This window comes from Galeopterus variegatus, unplaced genomic scaffold (assembly GCF_000696425.1).
Source record: "Galeopterus variegatus unplaced genomic scaffold, G_variegatus-3.0.2 Scaffold3043, whole genome shotgun sequence".
NCBI classification, from domain to species: Eukaryota; Metazoa; Chordata; class Mammalia; order Dermoptera; family Cynocephalidae; genus Galeopterus; species Galeopterus variegatus.
In genome coordinates, this window is record NW_007729154.1 from 240,555 (window position 1) to 262,500 (window position 21,946).

The window sequence follows — 21,946 nt, forward strand, 5'->3', positions numbered from 1 at the left end:
TTTTTTTTTTTTTTTTTTTTTTTTTTGGTGGCTGGCTGGTATGGGGATCTGAACCCTTGACATTGGTGTTATAAGGCTGCACTCTAACCAACTGAGCTAACTGGCCGGCCCTACTATTTTTCATATAAAGATACTATAAGACTTTTAATGCTTCACTGTGAATGACTGGTTTTCCTGAATTCTAGCTTTCACCTTCTAGTTAGTCGATCACTAATGATGGCTGAGAACCATCATTTCACACATTTTTATAAAATTAAATGAGATGAATTTATCAATGCAAGCAAAGGGTGATCACATTCTTTCAAATATTTGCTGCAATTTGGTCACTGTTAAAGAATTAGGTATTTTGACTGTTCTCACAGAAAAATAAATTTGATTGCTTTTGATCCTGGTATTCATGGTTAATAATTTGGTATTTAAACTACCAGACTTTCCCCAATGTTTATATGAATATCTTTACATGCACGTACATGTATACATGTATATCCAGTGACTTTTTTTCCTGATAATCCTATACTCAATCAGGTAAATTCAAATCAACAACATTTTAAAAGCTTATAATTCCTTTTTTAAGAAGAAAAGCATTTATTTAAAGGTACTAGGCAACTTTTGTGATTTCCAGGACTAGGCAACTAGGTTTGAATGCTACACAATCAGAAGAAAAGCCCAGTTATATCAAGATGTTTTCTCAAAAATCCCGTCTCCTGTATCACTCATAGCTAATCTGACCAGTAGATCTTCAGCCAGAATTTCCCCATAAGAACCAAACTCCTCCACCAATATGCTAGCCATAAAACCCTATTTCTCTGCACATCGCCTCTGGTTCTACATCTTTTATTGGGAGTTTCTGCTTTGGGTAATATCAATCATATAGAGAACCCTATTTGCAAATGCAGTTTTTAGCTTTCCAGTGTGTCACAGTACACAGAAAGGGAGTTGAAGTGAGTACTAAATGTGAGAATCTTCAATATCAGCAACGGTATGCATCCTCAGCCGGCTAAGAAGGTAATCCAAAATTTAACTGTGGAGAACTCCAAAATTGATTGATGTAACAATTATTTCATGAGTAAACATATTTAATCTTGGATATATATAGAAATGAGAACAAACATTAGCTAAGTTCATGCTGGTAGATAGTTATTAATGCTGAGTGATGGTACAAGGAAGAGGGGGCAGGGAAATTTCATTAAACTATTCCCTCTACTTTTATATATGTTGGAAATTTTCCATTATAAAAGTGACAAAATTTTTAAAAGTCCATTCTGACTTGAAGTAAATCAAAATCCATTATAAAGACCATGTAATGTAATAATTTTAAAAAGCGCATCATCAATTTGCATATAAGAACAAAACACATAAATATATAAAGCAAACAAATTCATTAAAATGGGCTGTTTAACAAGCCATTTAGAATCAGACATATATAGGAGTCAAAAAAAATAAGAGCACAGCAGAACTGAAAAAAAATATTAGCTTCATTTAATGGATAGTCAACTTTATTACCACTTTTTTGATATATATGTGAAATATATGCAGAAATGGTTGTACGCTAAACCAAAAATTTTCAGTGTATATTCACTGTTTAGGATTCAGTGCAATTAAAATCTGTGAAAAGATTAATATAAAACCTTATCTACTTGAAAATCAAAATAAAATCAATAAATAACCAACAGACAATAACAAAACTAAATCAGTAAAACATATAACAAATGTCGGAAAAGATTTGGGAAAATGGGAACCCTGATACACTGCTGCTGAAAATGTAAAATGGTGCAGTCACTTTGGAAAGCAGTTCAGCAGTTTTTTAAAAAGTTAAATATAAATTTACCTTCTGACCCAGCAATTCCCCTCCTAGGTCAAGCTAGCCAAGAGCAATAAAAATGTATGACTAAATAAAGACTTGCATGTAAATGTTCATAGAAGCATTATTCATAATAGCCAAAAAATGGAAACAACCCAAAAGAATATCAACTGATGAATGGATAAAGAGAATGTGGTACATCTTTCAGTGGAATACTGTTCAGTAATAAAAAGGATTGAAATATTGAAACATGTTATAACATGGATAAACCTCATAAACTAAGGGAAAGAAGCCAAACACCAAGACCATATATTGCATCATTCCATTTATATGAAATGTCCAGAAAATTCAAATCTACGGACAGAAAGTAGATTAGTAGTTGCCTGGGGCTGGGGGTGGGGGTACAGAGATTAGCTGTAAATGGGCATGAGGGATCTTACTGAGGTGATGAAAAATGTTCTAAAACTGGGTATTAGTGATGGCTCACAACTCAATAAATTTACTCAAAATCATGGAATTGTACACTTCAAATCATAGCTTTTTTTATGCTGATACTTCATATTTTAAGATAGTGAGGAGAAAATAGTAGTAGAAAGTTTCCTCATTTAAAGTTTACTGAGCTGTCACTCCCAAGTCTGTATGACTATTTTTCAGTGTTACCTTTTCTAGGAATACCCTACAGGAGGTAGGAAATGGTACAAATAGTGAACAGGAGGTGGAAAACATAATGAGAGACATGGTGAAAACAGAACTTTCTTTCCCAATTCCTTTCTAACTTTTCCATTTGTCTTAGATACAAATTTCCACCAAGATTTGAATGCATCAACATAAAATCATCAATTTCCACTTTTTTCTCTATCCTTCTCACCAGAAGTCAGATATCTTTTGTAGACTTATTTACTAACGTCTTCATTTATTCAGTTAATCAAATTTTGAAAATCAGTTCCCCAAAATGTAACTTTTTATAAAAATTGTTATAGATTATAATTAGACAAGAGGGGTTTTATTCAAATAAGATGCCAGTAAAGGTACCTAGAAAATTTCATTGATTCTTTTTAAAAAAAAAAAAAAAATCATAGCTTTTATGGTAAATGATTCCTCAAGTTGTGTAAAGAAAGAAAGCTCATACTATAAATTATCTAAAAAGTGATTAAAAGGAAGCAATACTGCCATAAGTATTCGATATTGTTTTAGAAGATCTATACTCAAAATTATAATTAATCAATTAAATACTGGAAAAGATTGGTTAACTATCTCTTTTCTGTGATAATATGAACATAGAGCTAAAATAGGGCTGTGAGTAGCACAGTTCCAAAATGAACATTCACACTGTAGTCTATGTGAATGTTACAATCTCATGTTGTCCAACAAGTGTCCCTGCTCTAGAAAACTAGTTAAACAACAAGACATAAACCAATCAATCAAAGTGAAAACGTTATGTTAAAAAAATTTTTAAAGGTAACTACAAAAGCAGCTAGATATAAGATATATATTTTGTTTTAAAGAACTTTTTTCCCTTTTCTAGCAATATATGACTAGAGATGAAAATAGGGAAAAGTTCCATTCACAATAGTGATGTATCTCTTTAAAACACTTAGGGATATATTTAACAGAAAAAGTACCAAACATATGTTAAATAATATATGTTAAAATTTTAACTTTAATTTAAAATGTTAAATGCTTATTTATTTCATATTTTTGGATAAAAAAATTCAAGCTTTGATTCTCCTTAATCTACAAATTTAACAGGCTCTCCACCCTGGCCCATGCCATCATCATCTCTTCTCCTGATTGTTACAACAGGTGTTCCTGCTTCTGTCCTTGATTCCCTAAGTCTAATTTCAACATAGCATCCAGGGGGATCCTCTTAAAAATTAAGTTACATCATGTCTCATCTCTGCTTAATATCCACCTAAGTCTTCCCATCTGACAAAATCTTTGTCATGGCTTTAAGACTCAAATGGTCTGGCCCTCGTGACCTCTAATGTCTGCTGCTAGTCCCCTATCATTTTGTTCTGTTCTTCTTGCTCTTCCTGAACAGTTAAGACTCACTGACTGCAACGTTTTCCAAGTACTTGCTATCTTTTCTTTAGGTCTCTGCTAAAATGTCAGAGAGGCCTTCTACCAACAATGAAATCCAGATCCTATCATTTTGTTCTGTTCTTCTTGCTCTTCCTGAACAGTTAAGACTCACTGACTGCAACGTGTTCCAAGTACTTGCTATCTTTTCTTTAGGTCTCTGCTAAAATGTCAGAGAGGCCTTCTACCAACAATGAAATCCAGATATTCCCTGACGTAGCACCCTGTCTCCCACTTACTCCGTCTCCCACTTAGCTTTATCCATTGCATTTTTCACTATATAATGTATACTAATCAATTTATTTACTTCTGTTTTCCACCTGTAGCATTTAAGCTTCCACAAGGACAGGGCTTTTGTTTTGTTCAGTACAGAATCTAGAAGGACACCTGGCATGTACAAGGCCCTCAATAAGTATTTGCTGAAAAAATAAATCTCAGTTTAAAATCAGTGGAATTTAAAAAAACTGCCCGATTCTAAAGTTTATGCAAAAGAGTAAAGTTACTTGTCAGAACAGTCTGGAAAAGAGCAGTAATGAGAGTATTAGGCATTAGTCCTTCCACATGATAAAATAGTTAGTGCCCCTATACAAAGCAATGGTCTCCCAAATATGCTTTATACCGTGGATTATTTCCAAAGTCTCCCAAGTAAAGAGATATGCAGTGGAATTTTATTGAGAGTTCACAAGCAGAAACAGATTGACGAAACTCTCACAGCTCACTAGGACTTCTGAGTAAGAACATATCAGGAGAAACAAGAGCAATAAATACAAATCCAGAGTGTTTATAAAAATCTGCCAAAGATAGTCCTGGTAAACACCCCGTGCTTTTAGTTGAGAACCCAAAGGCCTACACCCCAGGATTAATGATAAAGCTGAAAACATCCAGCCTTCAATGGGACTGAGGCCCAGCCTCTAATCATTTCAACTCTTGATTGCATTAAGATTAAAACTTGCTCCTAGTACAGCAGCCTGCCTGAAACAAAAGTAAACCCTCTCCACTTTGAAGAAATGGTTGACTCTAGAACTGTAGCATGAAATATACAGAAAGAGGCTGAATATGTAGTGTCAGAAAGTAAGGAAGTACTAAAAACAACAATAATAAACAAAGCACATGATGCCGGAGTTATGTCAACAGGACACAGGAGCCACTGAAAGAGCTCCCAATGGCCAAAGCTGGAATGATGTGAGCAACAAAATAAAGTAGCACTGGATTATAACCCACAGTTTAAAATATTCATAAGTCCATAGTGATACAAATAAATGACCAACTAAATAAATGAAAATAGACAAATCTCTTATACAGAATTCCAAATGATTCATGCAGACATTTTGCACTTAAGGAGACAGAACATAACTTCCCACTCCTTAGGTGTGGGTTCTGCATAGTGATTTTCTCCCAAAGGGGACAGTATGGAAAAATGAGGAAAAAATGAGTAACATTATAGTGTAGAAACCTGACAAACACCACTTCGAGGTTAATCAAGTTAACCTCAGTTAATACCAACAGTAATAAGTTATGCAGACAGTATGCACCCTTAATCTTACGTGATGAAAAAGAAACTTTACCTCTGTGATCTTCCTCCCCAAAACATATTACCCCAGTGTAATCACAAGAAAACATCATATTTGAGAGAAGTTCCACAAAATACCTGAGATTTCTCAAAACTGATAAGATCATCAAAAAGGAAAGTATGAGAACTGCCATAGTTAAGAGGAGTCTTAGGAAATATGACTACTAAATGTAATGTAGTATCCTCGATAGGTTCCTAGAACACAAGAAGGACATTAGATAAAACCTAAGAAAATCCAAATAAACATGATCTTTAATTGATAATGTTATCAACATTGGCTCATTCATTTTAACAAATGTACCATACTTATGTAAGATGTTAATAACAGGGGTCTGTAATTATCTTTAAAAATGTATTTTAAAAAAGTAAACCCTCTCATGGGGAAGATATCAAAGCTTCAAATTATCTCTAAGATTTTTTAATGTACAAAGTCTAGCACACAACCCAAAATAATTAGGCATATAACACAAAATCAAGAGGAAAAAAAAACAGAAAAAAGTAACATACAGGAGATCCACAGACGATAGCATTATCCAACAAGCACATCAAAATAATTACAATTAATATTTTTTCAGTTTTTTAAATGTGTTTCTTCTTTTGTGATTAATATTTTTAAGGAACTAAAAGGAAAGATGGTGAATTCAGGCAGAAAATGGGAAATTATATAAAACAATTAAATAGAAATTCTAGAACTAATTATGCAATAATCAAAGTTAAGAATTCAATGATGGGCTTAACAGCAGATTAGAGAATTGAAGAGAAAATTAAAGCTTAAGTGACATATAAAACAGAGAGAAAAAGATCCAGCATTTATATAATTGTATTCTTAGGAGAAAAAAGTTTCCAAGCTAATATTTGAAGACAGTGGTTGAAAATTTTCCAGAATTGATGAAAGACACCAAGCTGCCATGAACACTGACTTAAAACAAAAACATTAATAAAATGTTTGAAGGCTGGCAAAAAAGACTGTGTGAGTGTGCATGTGTATGCACTTGGGGTGGGAGGACTACACTTTTATTATCCACAGTGGTAGGTTACTAGACAATACCTAAAACTAAAATAATAAAGAAATAGTGTTCCAAACATAGTATTCAGGGGTATGAAGTTAAATATCAGAACTAAATACAGTAAGCGGTAACACTGTGGAGATCTCCAGCTTATTCCTATCGGACGAATGAGGAGAGAAGACCAATCTATGGTTATGCTAGTTGGTGCTCATAACTTCAGCTACAATTTCAATGACATTATATACACAAACGAAAAGTTCTGTATCTTTGGAAAATTACTTTTGGTGCTTCATAAAATGGTTCTAATGTTGAAGAAGACACAGATGACCAAAATCCATGTAAATATTTTTGAATAGTTTCATGCACTCTGACACTGGGGCTAAAAAGCATTGTTTTAAAATTTAATGTGATTTCCAATATAAAATATGTAATAAAATTAACTAAATATCAGTAAGTGGATATTTGACTCTCATCTATGTCATGAAAGCACGTTATCCACTTGAAAAAAAGTCTGAAGCAGGGGGAAATGTCACACTGGGAAAATTAAGGGCTCCCTTTGTATTCAGTGTTCCTTATACTCATGCAAATATAACACAGCTGACCTTTGAAAAATGCAGGAGTTGGGGGTACCAAATCCCACCCCCACTCCCACCCTCCACAGTCAAAAATCCAAGTATAACTTTTTTTCAAGTATAACTTTTTTTTTTTTTTTCCTTTTTGTCTTTTTTCGTGACCGGCAACGGATCGCAACTCTCAGTGTCACGCCCGTACCGGACCGGGACTGGCAACGGGATCGCAACCCTCGGCGCCGCGCCCGCACCTCGCTCAGCCAGTGAGCGGCCGGTCTGTATGTGGGATCCGAACCCTCGGTGGGAGCGCCGTTGCGCCCCCAAGCAGCGCACTGTAGCAGTGCGCCACCGGGCCGGCCCTCAAGTATAACTTTTGACTCCCCCCAAACTTAGTAATAGCCAACTATTGACTAGAGGCCTTACCAATAACATAAACAGTCAATTAACACAATTTTGTATGTTATATGTATTATATACTGTATTCACACAATAAAGTAAGCTAGAGAAAAGAAAATGTTATCAGAGAAACCTTAAAGAAGAGAAAATACATTTACAATACTGTACTGTATTTATTGATATCATCATCTGTTTAGAAGATGAAACCTCTGTCACTATCTACATCAATATTGTCTTATATAATACAAAACACTAAAGATGTTAGATGTTTTACTAACACTACACATCAAAAATTAAGATAACGTAAAAAAGAAGTTCATGAGGTCTACAGCTGGTGTAGTGGCAGGAATGTCTTCACAAATTTCTTTTTCTTGTTTTACAATGGTCCTTACACTGGATTTATTTATCTTGAAATGGCGGGCAACCACAGCTGCAGACCTCTACCTAAGGTACATGTCGCGCAATTCAACTTGTTTTGTAATGCCACGATTTTTTCTGCTTCTTGGGAGCACTTCCAGCATTACTAGTGGCACTTTGTATAAGTCCCATAGTGTTATCCAAGGTTTATGTACTGCACTAAACACAATGAAAAATACACAAGAACCACAAGAGATCATTTTTTACTGCAGCATGCAATTTGCTGAAGAGAAGAACTGTGTTCAAGCACAAATCATTAGCATCACACAGCACTTTAAGTGTATATTTGCAACACTTGTGCTCGCCCAATAGCAACAAATTGTACTACAGTTAATTTTATGCAGTTATAATACTGCATCTTTATATTTGCTTACATTTCTCTCAACTGCAAATGGTACCATACATGGTCTGAGTGTTGCCTCCATAAAATTTGATAAAGTTTAACTTTTTAAAATAGATTTGTAAATATTTTATGGTAGTAAATAATAAAATAAATTAGTATCTACATATATTTTATGCATTCGTGACATGCCTAACTTTTTCTTAATTTTTTTCATATTTCTAGGTTACACAGTTCATCTGCAGTTTTCAAATTGTCGCAAATCTCCAAAAAAATTTCCAATATATTTATTGAAGAAAATCCATACAGAAGTGGACCCATCCAGTTCAAACCCATGTTCAAGGGTCAACCTTATATTTTTAAATTACAAGATTAAAAACAGAAATTCAAGTAAAACTGAATGTAGTCCAGCAACAGACCAAATATATGCAAGCTTTTAGTGCATAATATAGTTGTCATTCTGAATCAATGAGAATGAGATGAATTATTCAGTAATTGTCATTGGGTCAACTGGACAGGAAATTGGAAAAAAAAAAAATCACCCCCTGCCTCACTTATCATGATAGGTTATCCATTTAATGTAACAATTGAAAGTAAATTGAACCACAAAAATCAAGTCTAAAATTACCTGAAACTTAATTGTGAAGGGTAAAACAAATCTTTAAGAAGAAAAATATGACCAAGGGGTAGATAAAAATTTCTTAAACAGGACACAAATAACACTAACTTTGAAGGAAAAAGAAGTATTCATGTGTACACACATAGGCACATTATGTCCCTGAAGGAGATATAAGCTAAGAAGTCATTGTATCTTTAAGAATAGAGTTGGGAGGCAAGAGTAAAATTTTATCTTTTGAATTTTGTGCCATGTGCATACATCACCTACTTAAATTTATAAAATTTGCAAAAATTAGGTAAAATAAGATTTTTCAGGTGAACAAATAAAGTTGGCAATACATACTTAAAATGTAAAGAAAAACTTTTAAAATTTTATTTTAAGGATATAATTAGAGATTTGGACAAAAATTCAGCTAGAAGAATAATTCCTGATGCATTTTTTTAAAATCATTTTTTATTGGAACACAGTTGATAGTATATATCTGTGGGGTACAGCATTGAATATCAATACCTGTGTGCAATATGAGCTGACACATTCTATGAACAGAAGAAAGGCAATGAAAGTGCATTTAACTTGGAACCCAACTCACTGGTACGGAGATATCTCTATTCCATATAACATAAACCAAATATTTTCACAACACTGAATTTAAAATGTACACAGGGTGGGAAGAAGAGGAGGCTCTATGCCTCACCAAACTCAGCTATTATTTCAGGTAGTAAGAGTTAAGGACAGTGTCTTCTGGGAGAAATGGAAACCAATACCCTGACCAAGACTGTTAATCAGAAGATTTGCAAAAGAAAAGAACTTATAAGTCCCTAAACAGCAAGATGGCCTTTCATGGAGAAAAAAGGAAATACCAACTAACCTGGAGCATGGCTTTCGCTAGTTCAACAGTCATTTTTTACTTCTCTTCCTGGTCTGTCTCTTCGAGAACAGCAGTGTCCTGGAAGGGCAAGACTGGAGGAAGAGAAAGTATAGTTGAGAGATGAGGCCTTTCCTGAACTCCCAGAATTACCAGACTAAAAACCCTGTATTCCCTTTCTTCCTCCCAGCCTTCTTTGGTTACGCATCGACATAACTGGGTGATTATGGGCAATCTATGGCCACTGAGGGGGTGTAACTTTAACTGCCTCTCTTATACTTGGTGTACTAAATTTAATCTTTTTTCCTAAAGCTGCCTTCACATTCTTTGGTCTTATTATGAATAAAAATAATAAGATTTGTACTGGGTACTCTAAATAGATTATATTTTCACTTTATTTTTGAAATAACTCTGGAAAATAGTTATTTCTTCTGTTTCATAGGTAAAGATGAATTCGTTTCCTTCCTGGGCCTCTGCTTCATGTTTTGACACAAATCTACATTTTTGAAAAACTGACTCATAAACGCCACCAGAGGCCAGACTTATCCTCCTCTTCCACCCAAACCCAGGGTCTTTAGTCTCACCCTGGAACAACAGAAACTTTAGCACTCAATTCCGCCACCTTCATTCTCACTTCTGTCCTCAATCTCTTGGTGTCCCCCCTTCTGTCACCCAGAATTGAGGGCATTTCCTGCTCCAGTCAGGAGCTACATTCACCCCCGCTCTTGTTTCTTAGTGAAATATTTGGACTCGAGGTAGGGAATTCTATTCCAGGATTCTTATCCCAGCAACACACAATTCAAAACAGACACATACATAAAGAATCCAGTGCTAAAGCTCTTCCAAGTAGTCTCCACATACATACCACAGTCACGCAGGGGCACAATTATAAGCATACAGGGTGACACAGAAACACTAAAACAAGATCTCACTTATTAATTGATCACACGGAGGACATAATCACAAGCACCCTAAGGAAGGCACATCACACACAGTCCTATATAACATGATCTCAGTGAGGCCATCTGCATAAGCACACATGGTGATTCACAAACATCTTCACACATACCCCCAATCTTATTCTCTCACACACGCCCATTGCTCACTGCCCCTCACCTCACATGCACATGCTCCACAACCTCAGAGGCTATAATTGCAAAGCTTTCCTGGTGACACGCCATGGTTTACATAGTCAATCTCTTTCTCACCCACTTTGGTCTCATATACAACCACATCACTAGTCTTCTTCACTCTCTCTCACATATACACACACACTCAATGATCTCTCTCAGAGATACACTGATTTCTCAAACACTTTAGTCTCTCTCTCACACACAGAGACACAAAAACACACCCTGGCCTCTCGCGTTCCAATTACTTTCTCTCACATACACAGGTCTCTCTCACACAGAATACATACTGTTTTCTCACTCCAGTCTCTCTCTCTCATACTCCAATACACACACCCTCACACAATTTCACAGGCCAGGTACACATACTCCAGTCTCACATGCCCTCTGGTCTCTCTCACACTCACTGAACTCTCACAGCCCAGTCTCATGCTGTCACTCTCTCACACGCAGACCCCACCATCATCTCTCCCAGTCAGTTGTCTCTGGGGAGCCTCACAGACTTGCTGATCTTTCACACAGGTGCATCCATTTCGCTCACACAGACTGACATGGTCTCATACTCTGGATTCTCACAGTCCAGTCTCTGACAAATACACACTAACTATATAGAGGAAAAACACAGTTTCTCCTACTCTCACAACACAGAACACTTCTGACCCTAGCAACAATCAGTTATGCAGCAGACACCTATGTGTCCTCCAACTCAACTCAATTCTGACACTATCTACCTGGATAGCATCAGATCCCACAGGATGAGGGCTCAGTCCCACAAGACTGCCCCCCACTTTCTATACCCAGGTTGTTTTACCTGTGCTTTTCACAGAACTCATGAAAACCTTTACGTTTACCAGCTTTTTTTAAAGGATGTCACAAAGGATACGGATGAATAGATGCACAGGGTGGGGTTATGTGGGCAGCGGCAAGGGTGTGCCATCCTCCAGGAGTCTCTACCTATTCAGCTTTCCTGAAGCTCCCCGAACCCAATCCTTTTGGATTTTTGTGGAAAATTCCTTACACAGGCAGGATTGATTAAATCTTTGGCCACTGGTGATCAATTTAACCTCCAGCCCCTCTCCTCTCCCTGGAGGTTGAGGAGGTGCGCTAAAAGTCCCAATCCTATAATCTCGCCTACGTCTTTCAACTGACAGCCCCCCCATTCTGAAGATACCTAGGGGTGCCTGCCAAGGTCACTTATTAGCATACAAAAGACACCTACTTGGAGAGTGCAAGGATTTCAGAAGTTGTATGCCAGGAAACGAAGACGAAGACCCAATACGTACTTCACAATATCACACACAAATTTCTTTCATATACTCTGGCTGTCTCCCTCTCTCACACACTCACACCCACACACCCTGGTCTCACTCTCTGGACTGTCGCAATCCATTTCTGTCTATCTCTCACACACACCCCGGCCTCTCACGCAGCCTCACATACTCACTCGTCTTTCACACACAGGTACACACCCGTCTCTCACACACAACCCGCTCCAGCTGTGCCACACGCCGGAACCTTCGTAGCCGCGGACCGAAAGACAAGCGCCGCACGGACCTCTGGGAAATGTAGTCGGGCCGGGGATGGCGGTTGCGGCTGGTACTACCAGGCCGAGTCAGAGCGACCTACGTCGCCTGCCAGTCGGCCCTCGGGATCCGACTCCCGGACCACCCAGAGCAACCCACCGACCTCGTCCGGAAGCGTGACGCTCTCACCCGAAGGACTTTGGCAGTTAACGGCGGATCTCCCCGCGCGCAGGCGCGGGCCTTGACCCAAGGGGCGAGGAAGGGGGAGGAGTCCGGCGCGAGGGGCGGGGAAGAGGCGTGGCTTAGGGGAGAGAAGATCGTTCTTAGGCGGCTCTGTTGAGTGGAAGCAGAGACCCTAACGTCAGAGCGGGCGCGCCTGCGTGCGTACGGGATTATGCAAGAAGGGCGTGGCCTGACGAGTAAGGGCGGGAGTGTGCGCAGGTGCGCAAATTGTGCTGTTCCGAAGCCCCTTGCCTGGAGCCCAGAAGCGTCTCTAGTTACGGTCCTAGTGTCTCAGGGAGAACGCTGCGGCTGAGCACTCGGTGGGCTTACGTGTATGACTTTTGTGATGCTGTCTGTGTCCTTGTGACCGCGCTGTCATTCGGAGCGCGGCTCTCTGTGCCTGTACGTAAAGTGTGATTTTCCTTCTGTGCTATGCTTTTCGGCCGTAAGAACAGCGACTCGAAACCCCGACTGTGTTGTGACTCCAGAAAATCAGTACATTTGTCACCTGCAAGATGGGAATGTTACTATTAGCGTTAAGAGGCAGCGAATAAGACAACATCTTTGGAACCAGACTGTTAGGTAGTATTGAACCCCGTTCTGCCCCTTACTAGAGTGGAAATGGTCCCTGTGGAGGGACTAAGGATACTGTAGAATTAGTACCGGTATTAGAAGTTGAAGCAAATAAGGAAAAGCCATACAGGGGGATACAGCAGAGAACAAAACAAAATTATTTGCCATCTTAGAAAGAAGTGGCTGGAGACCACGAATGAATGAGTAAAATAAATAGTATAACAATGGTGAAAACAGCTATGGAGCAGCTGTGTTGTATATTTTTCTACATTATGTGTATTATGATGTTTTAAGATCCTAAAAAAACCTTTGTGCAACAGACACCAGCTGGGTGTCCTCTAAGTTCTGATACTATCTACCTGGACATAGTGTCCACGTGTGGAGGGACCAGTCTCACAAGACTTTTCCCGACTTCCAGTGCTAATCAAAAGCCCCTGGTTGTTTTATCTGTGCTTCTGACAGGCTATAAATGAGGGTTCCCACAGCCCCCTCCTTGGGTTCAATTTGATCAACTCAACCTTTAGCCTCTCACCCCACCCCAGAGGGTGGGGTTGGGGCTGTAAATTCCAACCCTTTGAGCATAATGTTGGTTTCCCTGGCAACCAGCTCCCCATCGGGTGGTTATCTAGGGACTTTCCAAAAATCATCTCATTAACATAAACTCAGGTGTGGTTGAAAAGGGTTTGTTATAACAAAAGACTCTTTCACCTTTATCTCTCTGGAGCTATTCTTGAGCTATTTCAGAAACCAAGGACAAAAGGCCAAATATTTTAAGAAAACGTACTCTTATTGTTCTAGTCACTTAGGAAATTACAAGGGTTATTGAATCTGTGAGGAACAAAACCAAAAAATATACTTATTTAGTCTGGTTTTGGTGCTATAACAGAATACTGAGACTGGGTAATTTATAGAGAACAGAGGTTTACTTGGCTTATGATTCTGGACAGCTGCATCTGGCTCGCGCTTCAAGCTGCCTCTACTCATGTCTGAGAAGGGCAGAGAGCCAGAAGGGCATGTGGCCAGAGGAAGGAAGAGAGAGAGGGGGGAGGTGCCAGGATATTTTAAGCAACCAGCTCTGGCAGGAACAAATAGAGCAAGAACTCACTCACTACCCCCACCCCTAGGGAGAGCATTAATCCGTTCATGAGGGATCCGCCCCCAAGACTCAAACAGCTTCCAACACTGCCACATTGGGGATCAGATTTCTACATGAGTTCTGGGAGGACAGTACATCCAAACTCCATCATATACGTTCTAATATCATGTGTGGGTTTTAAAATGTATGTAGCCCCTTCTGCACTGAGCCAGGGCCTGGGCCTGGAATTGGCCATGCCCTCATCAGACACCTCACCACCATGGACACCCCCTCAAAGTCAGCAAGATTTGGGTCTTCGTGAAAATATGTAAGCAGGATCCAAGCATTTTGCACACCAAGGAAATATGCTTCCTGAAAGAGATGTTGTAGAGTATGGGGGGTAAAATACCACCTGCTACTCATAAGGCCAAATAAGAAGATACCAAAGAAAATACCAAAAAACAAAAAGACGTAGTAAAAATGTTGAGGAAAACAAAGACAGATGAACCATCAAGTGCAGAAAGTGACCTAGAAATTAATAATGAAGGTGTGATTGAACCAGACTCTTATGCCCCCCGAAAAATGGGAGATGAAAATGTACCAGCCATCCACCAAAAAAGAAAGAAAGAAACCAGGAGACGATGGATCCGACAAATGATATGACAAAGAAAATAGCACTGGTCCGGTTAAGGCACCTAAAGTAAAGCCAAGAAGCTGCTTCAGCGTGAGCTTTAGGCACATCTTAGCTAGGAACACTGAACTTTTGCACTCAGCCACATTGTTTTTGCACTTAGCCATATTACTTGCATTCAGCCAATCATAGAAGCCAAGCTTTGGACAATCACAGGCTGCCAACCAATCACACCACGCCCAAATAAGGCAAATGCTGAGTCTGCGGCCAAACAGGTTACTTCTGTATGTCACCTCTTTTTTCTATGGCTATCAATATGACTTGCACATTTCATATTTATATGTGGTGGGGTGGAAGACTCTGAATCATACTGCTGCCCGATTCTAGAATTGTTTATCAAAATTTCAAACAAACTTTCATTGTTTATCCTCAACCAGCTGGTTATTTTACTTTGGTTGACAATAAAATGACTGCCGTTGAAGTCCTAAATGGTGGTAAACTCCAGAAAGCCATTGATTGTTTACAGATGCCATCGCACTGAATCCTCACTTTGTCATTGTGTATGCCAAGAGAGCTAATGTCTTCATCAAATTACAGAAGCCAAATGCTGCCCTCCAAGACTGTGATAGAGCAGTTGAAATAAATCCTAATTTAGCTCAGCATTAGAAGTTGTGAGGGAAAGCTCACAGACTTCTGGGCCATTGGGAAGAAGCAGCCCATGATCTTGCCCTTGCCTGTAAACTGGATTATGATGAAGATGCTAGTGTAAGGCTGAATGAAGTTCAGTCAAGGGCCCAGAAAATTGCGGAACATTGGAGAATGTATTAAAGAAAATGTGTATAGCAAGAAATTAAAGAAAGAATAGAAAGGGCTAAGAAGGCTGGAGAAGAGCAGGAAGAAGCTAGAGAACAATCAGAAGAAAGGAAGAAGAGAAAGGAAGAAGCCAGAGAACAATCAGAAACTCAGTGGCTCTTTTCCAGGTGACATTCCTGGAGGAATGTTTGGAATGGGAGGGGCATGCCTGGAATGGCAGCAATGCCTGTACTCAATGAAATTCCTAGTGATCAAGATATTCTTGCAGTCATGCAGGATCCAAAAGTGGGCTTTGTGGACCTGAAAAGAAGCTGAGGCATGGCTTGAACAACAAAGTTTACTTAAGCAAAATTTGGGTGACTGCAGCCCAGGAAACACCTCCAAGTTACCTTGGGAAGTCCTATGAGTTACAAACAGAGCTCCAGCATTTCACAAAAAGGGAAGGCAAAAGGAGAGGAGGGACAACCCCCCTAATCAGGCTTTGCATTGGTTGTCTAACATGACATGAGTTAGTGATTGGTTAATGATTACATCTTGCTCTTTAAAAAATTGCTCTGTCCATAAGTAAGGGTCACATTGAGATAGAATAAGGAGGGGACTCATCCCCTGAACTCAGCCCTTTACCCCTGTTTTCAAAGAATCCAGTACACCCAGCTAAGTAAGCTATATTCATAAACTACAATAAGCAATTTTTTAACCACAAATTTCCTCCAGGTAGTTAGCTGTTTTAGTCTGTTTTGTGTTGCTATAACAGAATACCTGAGACTGGGTAATTTATAAATTTGGCTTATGATTCCAGGACAGCTGCATTCTGGTGAGGGCCTCAGGCTGCTTCTGTTTATGGTAGAAAGTGGCAGGGAGCTGGCAGGTACAAGCAGAACACATGTTGAGAGGAAGCAAGAGAGAGGAAGAGGAGGTGCCAGGGTCTTTTTAAACAACGGATTCTTGTGGGAACTAATAGAGTGAGAACTCACTCATTAATCCCCCACCCACAGAGAGAGCATTAATCCATTCATGAGGGATATGCCACCAAGAGTCAATCAGTTTCCAACACTGCCACATTGGGAATCAAATTTCCACATGAGTTTTGGGGGGACAACACATCCAAACTCCATCATTAGCCCAACTCTTGCATGTGCACAAAGCTTCCAACAGGCCATTACAATGGCCCTCTTGGGGTGGCAGTGATGAGCAACACCACTTGGACCAAAGCCCTAACTGAGCATGTGCCCATGCCACAACCAGGAAGAACAGAGTCACCACCTCCATAGTTGCAGAATGAAGATGGTGGCCTGCACTCTTTGCCCTATAAGGAACCCTGAAAAGCTCCTCTTGGGGAACTAGCTATCTTCCCTATAGCTATCTCCCTTACACATAAGCTCTCTTCTCTTTAAATGTTATTTGCTTTGCAGCTGGGTACATTGTTTATTTCTGTGACTTTGAGACATAAGAACCTGGTATGGTAACAACATCATATATTTCAACATTCTTAGGTTAATTTTATAGCTCTATGAGGTAACACCATGTTTGGACTCTACGTCCAAAGTAATTTGTTTAGCAGGCTGTGGGGGACATGACTAGTGCCACATACCTAATCTCCTAGGGGCTTGGGAATTTAGCTGACCTCTATTATTGATGTCACAGAAATTTTCAATTTATTAGCTTCCAGGATGTGGCCCAGAACCTGGAAAATATGTCTAAATATCAGGACAACCAAAGGGTTATAAATCTCATCAATAAATTGTCAGCCAAATTTGGAAGTCAAGTGTAATGCTTTTCCAACAGATCCCTTGCTGATGGAAAAGCAACCTAGATCACTTAATGGATGTTAAAATAATAAAAACCAGTGTACCTCTGACCTCATCAAGACAGTTGGGGTGCTTTGAAGAGAATTCCTATGCTCTGTCTCAAATGCACCTGAAGCATTTTATAGTGGTTTGCCATTAGGGTATTCATTCAGATAATGATTTTCTACTAGGAGTTACAAACTTTAAACACATTTTAAACCTTAAATATATTTAAAACAAATGAAAAGATATATTCCCAGATTTTTCTTTAGTAGTCATTTTGGTATTTTTTCTTTTTTCAAAAAAATTATCAGGTAAGGAAGATACTTAAATATGGAAGATTAATTGCTCTAATTTGAGTAAAATAAAGGTTTACTAGTGGGGAAATAAATAAAGAAACAAAATGTATGTAGACATAATGCATATAAAATCTTTACCATAAGGAGGTGGGGGAGGGGAGATAAAAGGACACATATGGTTACAAAATGTTTACACTTTATGTGAAGTGGGTACAATACAAATAGTATCAATTATAACTCACTAATACTAAATATAAAGAGGTATAGCTAAAATGAAAATAAATTAAAATGGAATTCTAAAATTTATTCAGTTAACTAAAAGAGGAAGGAAATGTTTATTGTGTAGGGGAGGGATTGGTTTCCATCAACCCTTTTAGATTCTTTAGCTAGTCAGATGATTGAAGCTTACAGAAAGGAACAGGAATTTGGGGCTTCCAGGTGGTGGTGGAGACAAACTATGGGAGGGTGAAAGGAGAAAATGTATGATGGTGAATGAAGGTTTCTTTGTTACGCAGGTCAGGAGAAAAAATACTCTCTTCCTGGTATGGACACTTTTACTAATGAAAATTTTCTTTATAGATGTAAATTTCTCTTTACAAAAGGGGAGTTTTATACAATCAGCCCTCCATATCCACAGGTTTCTCATCTGCTGATTTCACATCCACAGATTCCATAAACTGTGGATTGAAAATATTAGGGGGAAAATGCAACAAAAAAGTACAAAGTTTAAAAAATACAGTATAACAACTATTTATACACCATTTATACTATATTAGGTATTATAAGTAATCTAGAAATGATATAAAGTATATGGGAGGATGTGTGTAAGTTGCATGCAAATGCTATGCTATTTTATATAACAGACTTGAACATGCATAAATTTTGATAACCATGGGAGTCCTGGAAAAAATCCCCCACAGAGGGCCAGCCCGGTGGCGCACTGGATAAGTGCGCCGCTTGGGAAGCGCGGCGGCGCTCCCGCCCGAGGGTTCGGATCCCACATGCAGACCAGTTCCCACTCACTGGCTGAGCGAGGCGCGGGAGCAGCGCCGAGGGTTGCAATCCCGTTGCCGGTCCCCGGTCCAGTACGGGGGCGACACTGAGGGTTGCGATCCGTTGCCGGACACGGAAAAAGACAAAAGACAAAAAAAAAAAAAAAAATCCCCCACAGATACTGCGGGATGACTGTAATTTAGGCAGTTGAGGGGGAGGTAAGGAGATTTTCTTATGTTGGCTAGTCCTCAATTTCTTTTAGCTCAAAGAAATAGGCCAGGGTGCCTATTTTGATTTTGTGCAGTCATATTATTAGATAGTGTGTCCAAAGCTCCAAGAGTTAAAAATACACATTTTTGTAACAGAGGAACAGAAGCAAATGAAAAACACACAAAGAAGTAGCATATATGGTAGAGATAATTCCAAATGTATCAATTATTACATTAAATGTAAATGAATAAAACCTTTCACTAATCACCTGGATTTATAGACCACTACACACATCAACTGCAAAATAATATAATTTTTTGTTTTTTTGTCCTTTTTTTGAGACCGGCTGCACTGCGCTCAGCCAGTGAGCGCTGTGACCACACCAGTCATCCTTATATAGGATCCGAACCCATGGCAGGAGCGCTGCTGCGCTCCCAGCACCGCACTCTCCTGAGTGCACCATGGGCTCGGCCCAAAATAATATAACTTTTTAAAGTGCATATGGTTTGTTCACCAAGATACACCACATACTAGCCAAAAAAAAAAAAGTTTTAATACATTTAAAAGGAGTAAAATAACAGTTCTGGTCAAGATGGTGGAATAGACAGTCCCTAGCATCGCTCTCTCCCATGAATCAACCAATTTACAACTGTAAAAATGTAGCAACAGCCATGCTGGGGCAGCTGGAGCTCAGGAGAAGAGGAGGAGAGACCTGCGGAGTTCAGGAAGGGGTAGAAGCCATGATGAGAGAAAGAAGAAACTGCTCAGAGCATTTCGGGCTTTGGCCGCTTTAAGGCTGGAACTGCTGAGCACATGGAGCAGGAGCCAGCAGAATCTGTAGCTGTGCCCTTCAGATGGAGTTGCTTGGAGGCAGCAGGGAAGAAGAGGGCCTTGGTGGCTCCCAGGACAGCAAGACAACTAATAGTATTCTTGTGGACCCACGCAGTAGTGAGGAGCCAGAACAGCTGAAAATGGGGAGCCATTCAGAGGCTGGTGAGTCATTGCAAGGGACCAGCACAGGGCCCATCTCATGGGAAGTGTTGGGAGCATGGGTGGTGGGGGAGACGGGCCCACCAGGAGAACACTGGGACAGAGCAAGGACAGCGATCTGCCCCCAATCAGCACAGGACCACTCAGAGGAGACTGGTCAGGAATGCAGAACTGCATGGGGTGCAGTTTGATGGAAAGATTCACGCCCAGATCAGAGTTTCTACAGAACCCAGGTCCACTGGGTCTCTGGAGAGCCAGAAGTACCTTTAAGGTCAACCATTAAACCCTGAGCTGCCCAAAAAGTCTTCCCTAGGGAAACAGCAGCAAAGCAGCAATTTAGCTCAACCACACAGCTCAAGTACTGGTTCCCACAGGAAGTTCCACTGTTTTAGAAGTAAGCCAAGGACAAAAAATTAGTTCCAGCCCAGGCACACCACCAGCACCTCTGGGCCCAGCAGGGGACCTGAGGTATGGAGCCAGAGACCGGACCCAACTCCCACATCCAGGCACACTGCCAGCACTTTGGGATCTGCCCAGGGGTGTGGGGCTTGGAGCCAGGGACCAGAACCCCTGCCAACATCAATGCACACTGCCAGCACCTCGGGACACCACCCAGGAGCCCAGGGTTTGGAGTTGGGGACTGGACCCCCCACCCACAACCAGGCACACCAACAGTGCCAAGGAGAATGCCAAAAACATCACCTCCATGTGGGTGGCCCACCACAGCCACCACCATAACCTCAGCTGCCATGAAAGTGGCTAGATGTCACAACCACCACACAGATGGTCCGCCAGCCACTGCAGTGCATTGACACAATGAGAGTCACCAGCAGAGACCAAAGAAAAGAATAGGATGTCTCTCTCCACAAAGCCCATTCCATAGTGACAGAAGAAGCATCTGCTGTATGATAATTTGGGGGAACATGAACACACCTTTCAGCATTGGAGAAATCATCTAGGCAACAAATCAACAGAGTAACCATTACTCTTTCAGAAGGAGAGAAGAAATCTAGGTTGACCTGTGGTGGGAGGGAGGAGGGAGAAGGGGATAGGGAGATATTGGACAAGGGGCACAAAGAATAAGTACAATTTGTAACAATGTGCATACTAGAATAATAGTGATTTGATCAACATATGGCAACTTTGAATCCCAAAAATATGTATAATCAATTATGATTCAATAAAAAATAAATAAATAAATAAATAATAAGTAAAATAAAAGGAATGAAATAATACAGAGAATAATATCTGACCAAAAATTACTTGTTATTCATTCAGAACTTTAAGATATTCTGAAAAAATATTTGGAAATAATGAACTTCTAAATAATCCACAGGTCAAGAGATCCAATCAAGATTACGGAATAGATGATCCGCAGCATCACTCTCTTCCACAAATCAACCAATTTACAACTATAAAAATGTAACATCAGCCAAACCGGAGCCACTGGAGTTCAGGGGAAGAGGAGGAGAGACCTACGGAGTTCATGAAGGTGGGAGAAACCACGATGAGAGAAAGAAGAAACTGCTCTGAGCATTTTGGGCTGCGGCTGCTTTAAGGCTTGAGCTGATGAGCGCATGGAGCAGGAGCCAGCAGAATCTGCAGCTGTGCCCTTCAGAAGGAGTTACTTGGAGGTGGCAGGAGAGAAGAGGGCCTTGGTGGCCCCTAGGACAGCCAGACCACTAACAGGGTTCCCGTGGACCCATGCAGGAGTGAGGAGTCAGAGCAACTGAAAAAAGGGAGCCATTCAGAGGCCAGTGAGTCATCGCAAGGGACTGGCACACAGCCCATCCCATGGGAAGTATTTGGAGCACAGGCAGCGGGGGAGATGGGGAGAACACTGGGACACAGCAAGGACAGCTGATCTGCCCCCCAATCATCACAGGACCACTCAGAGGAGAGTGGTCAGGAATGCAGAACTACATGGGGTTCAGTTTGATGAAAAAACTCAGGCCCAGATCAGAGATTCTACAGAACACAGATCCACTGGGTCTCTGGAGAGCCAGAAGTACCTATAAGGTCAACCATTATAGGAGC

The 21,946-nt window shown here is 40.0% G+C and overlaps 1 protein-coding gene and 2 pseudogenes across 1 annotated transcript in view; 1 reads left to right on the forward strand and 2 right to left on the reverse strand.

Annotated features, from left to right (window-relative positions):
• Positions 1–7,877, reverse strand: part of LOC103599651 — a 12,150-nt pseudogene extending 4,273 nt beyond the window's left edge.
• The window catches only part of ZNF471 (zinc finger protein 471), a 25,175-nt gene extending 12,904 nt beyond the window's left edge, over positions 1–12,271 (reverse strand). The window contains exons 1-2 of the mRNA XM_008583792.1: positions 12,013–12,271; positions 9,667–9,758 (exon numbers count right to left, since the gene is read on the reverse strand). Of these exons, the coding sequence (XP_008582014.1) occupies positions 9,667–9,699 (33 nt within the window). The 5' untranslated portion in view covers positions 9,700–9,758; positions 12,013–12,271. The remainder of the gene's footprint in view (positions 1–9,666; positions 9,759–12,012) is intronic.
• A 102-nt stretch (positions 12,272–12,373) lies between these two features.
• On the forward strand, positions 12,374–17,401 carry LOC103599652 (annotated as a pseudogene).
• Positions 17,402–21,946: the final 4,545 nt, after the last annotated feature.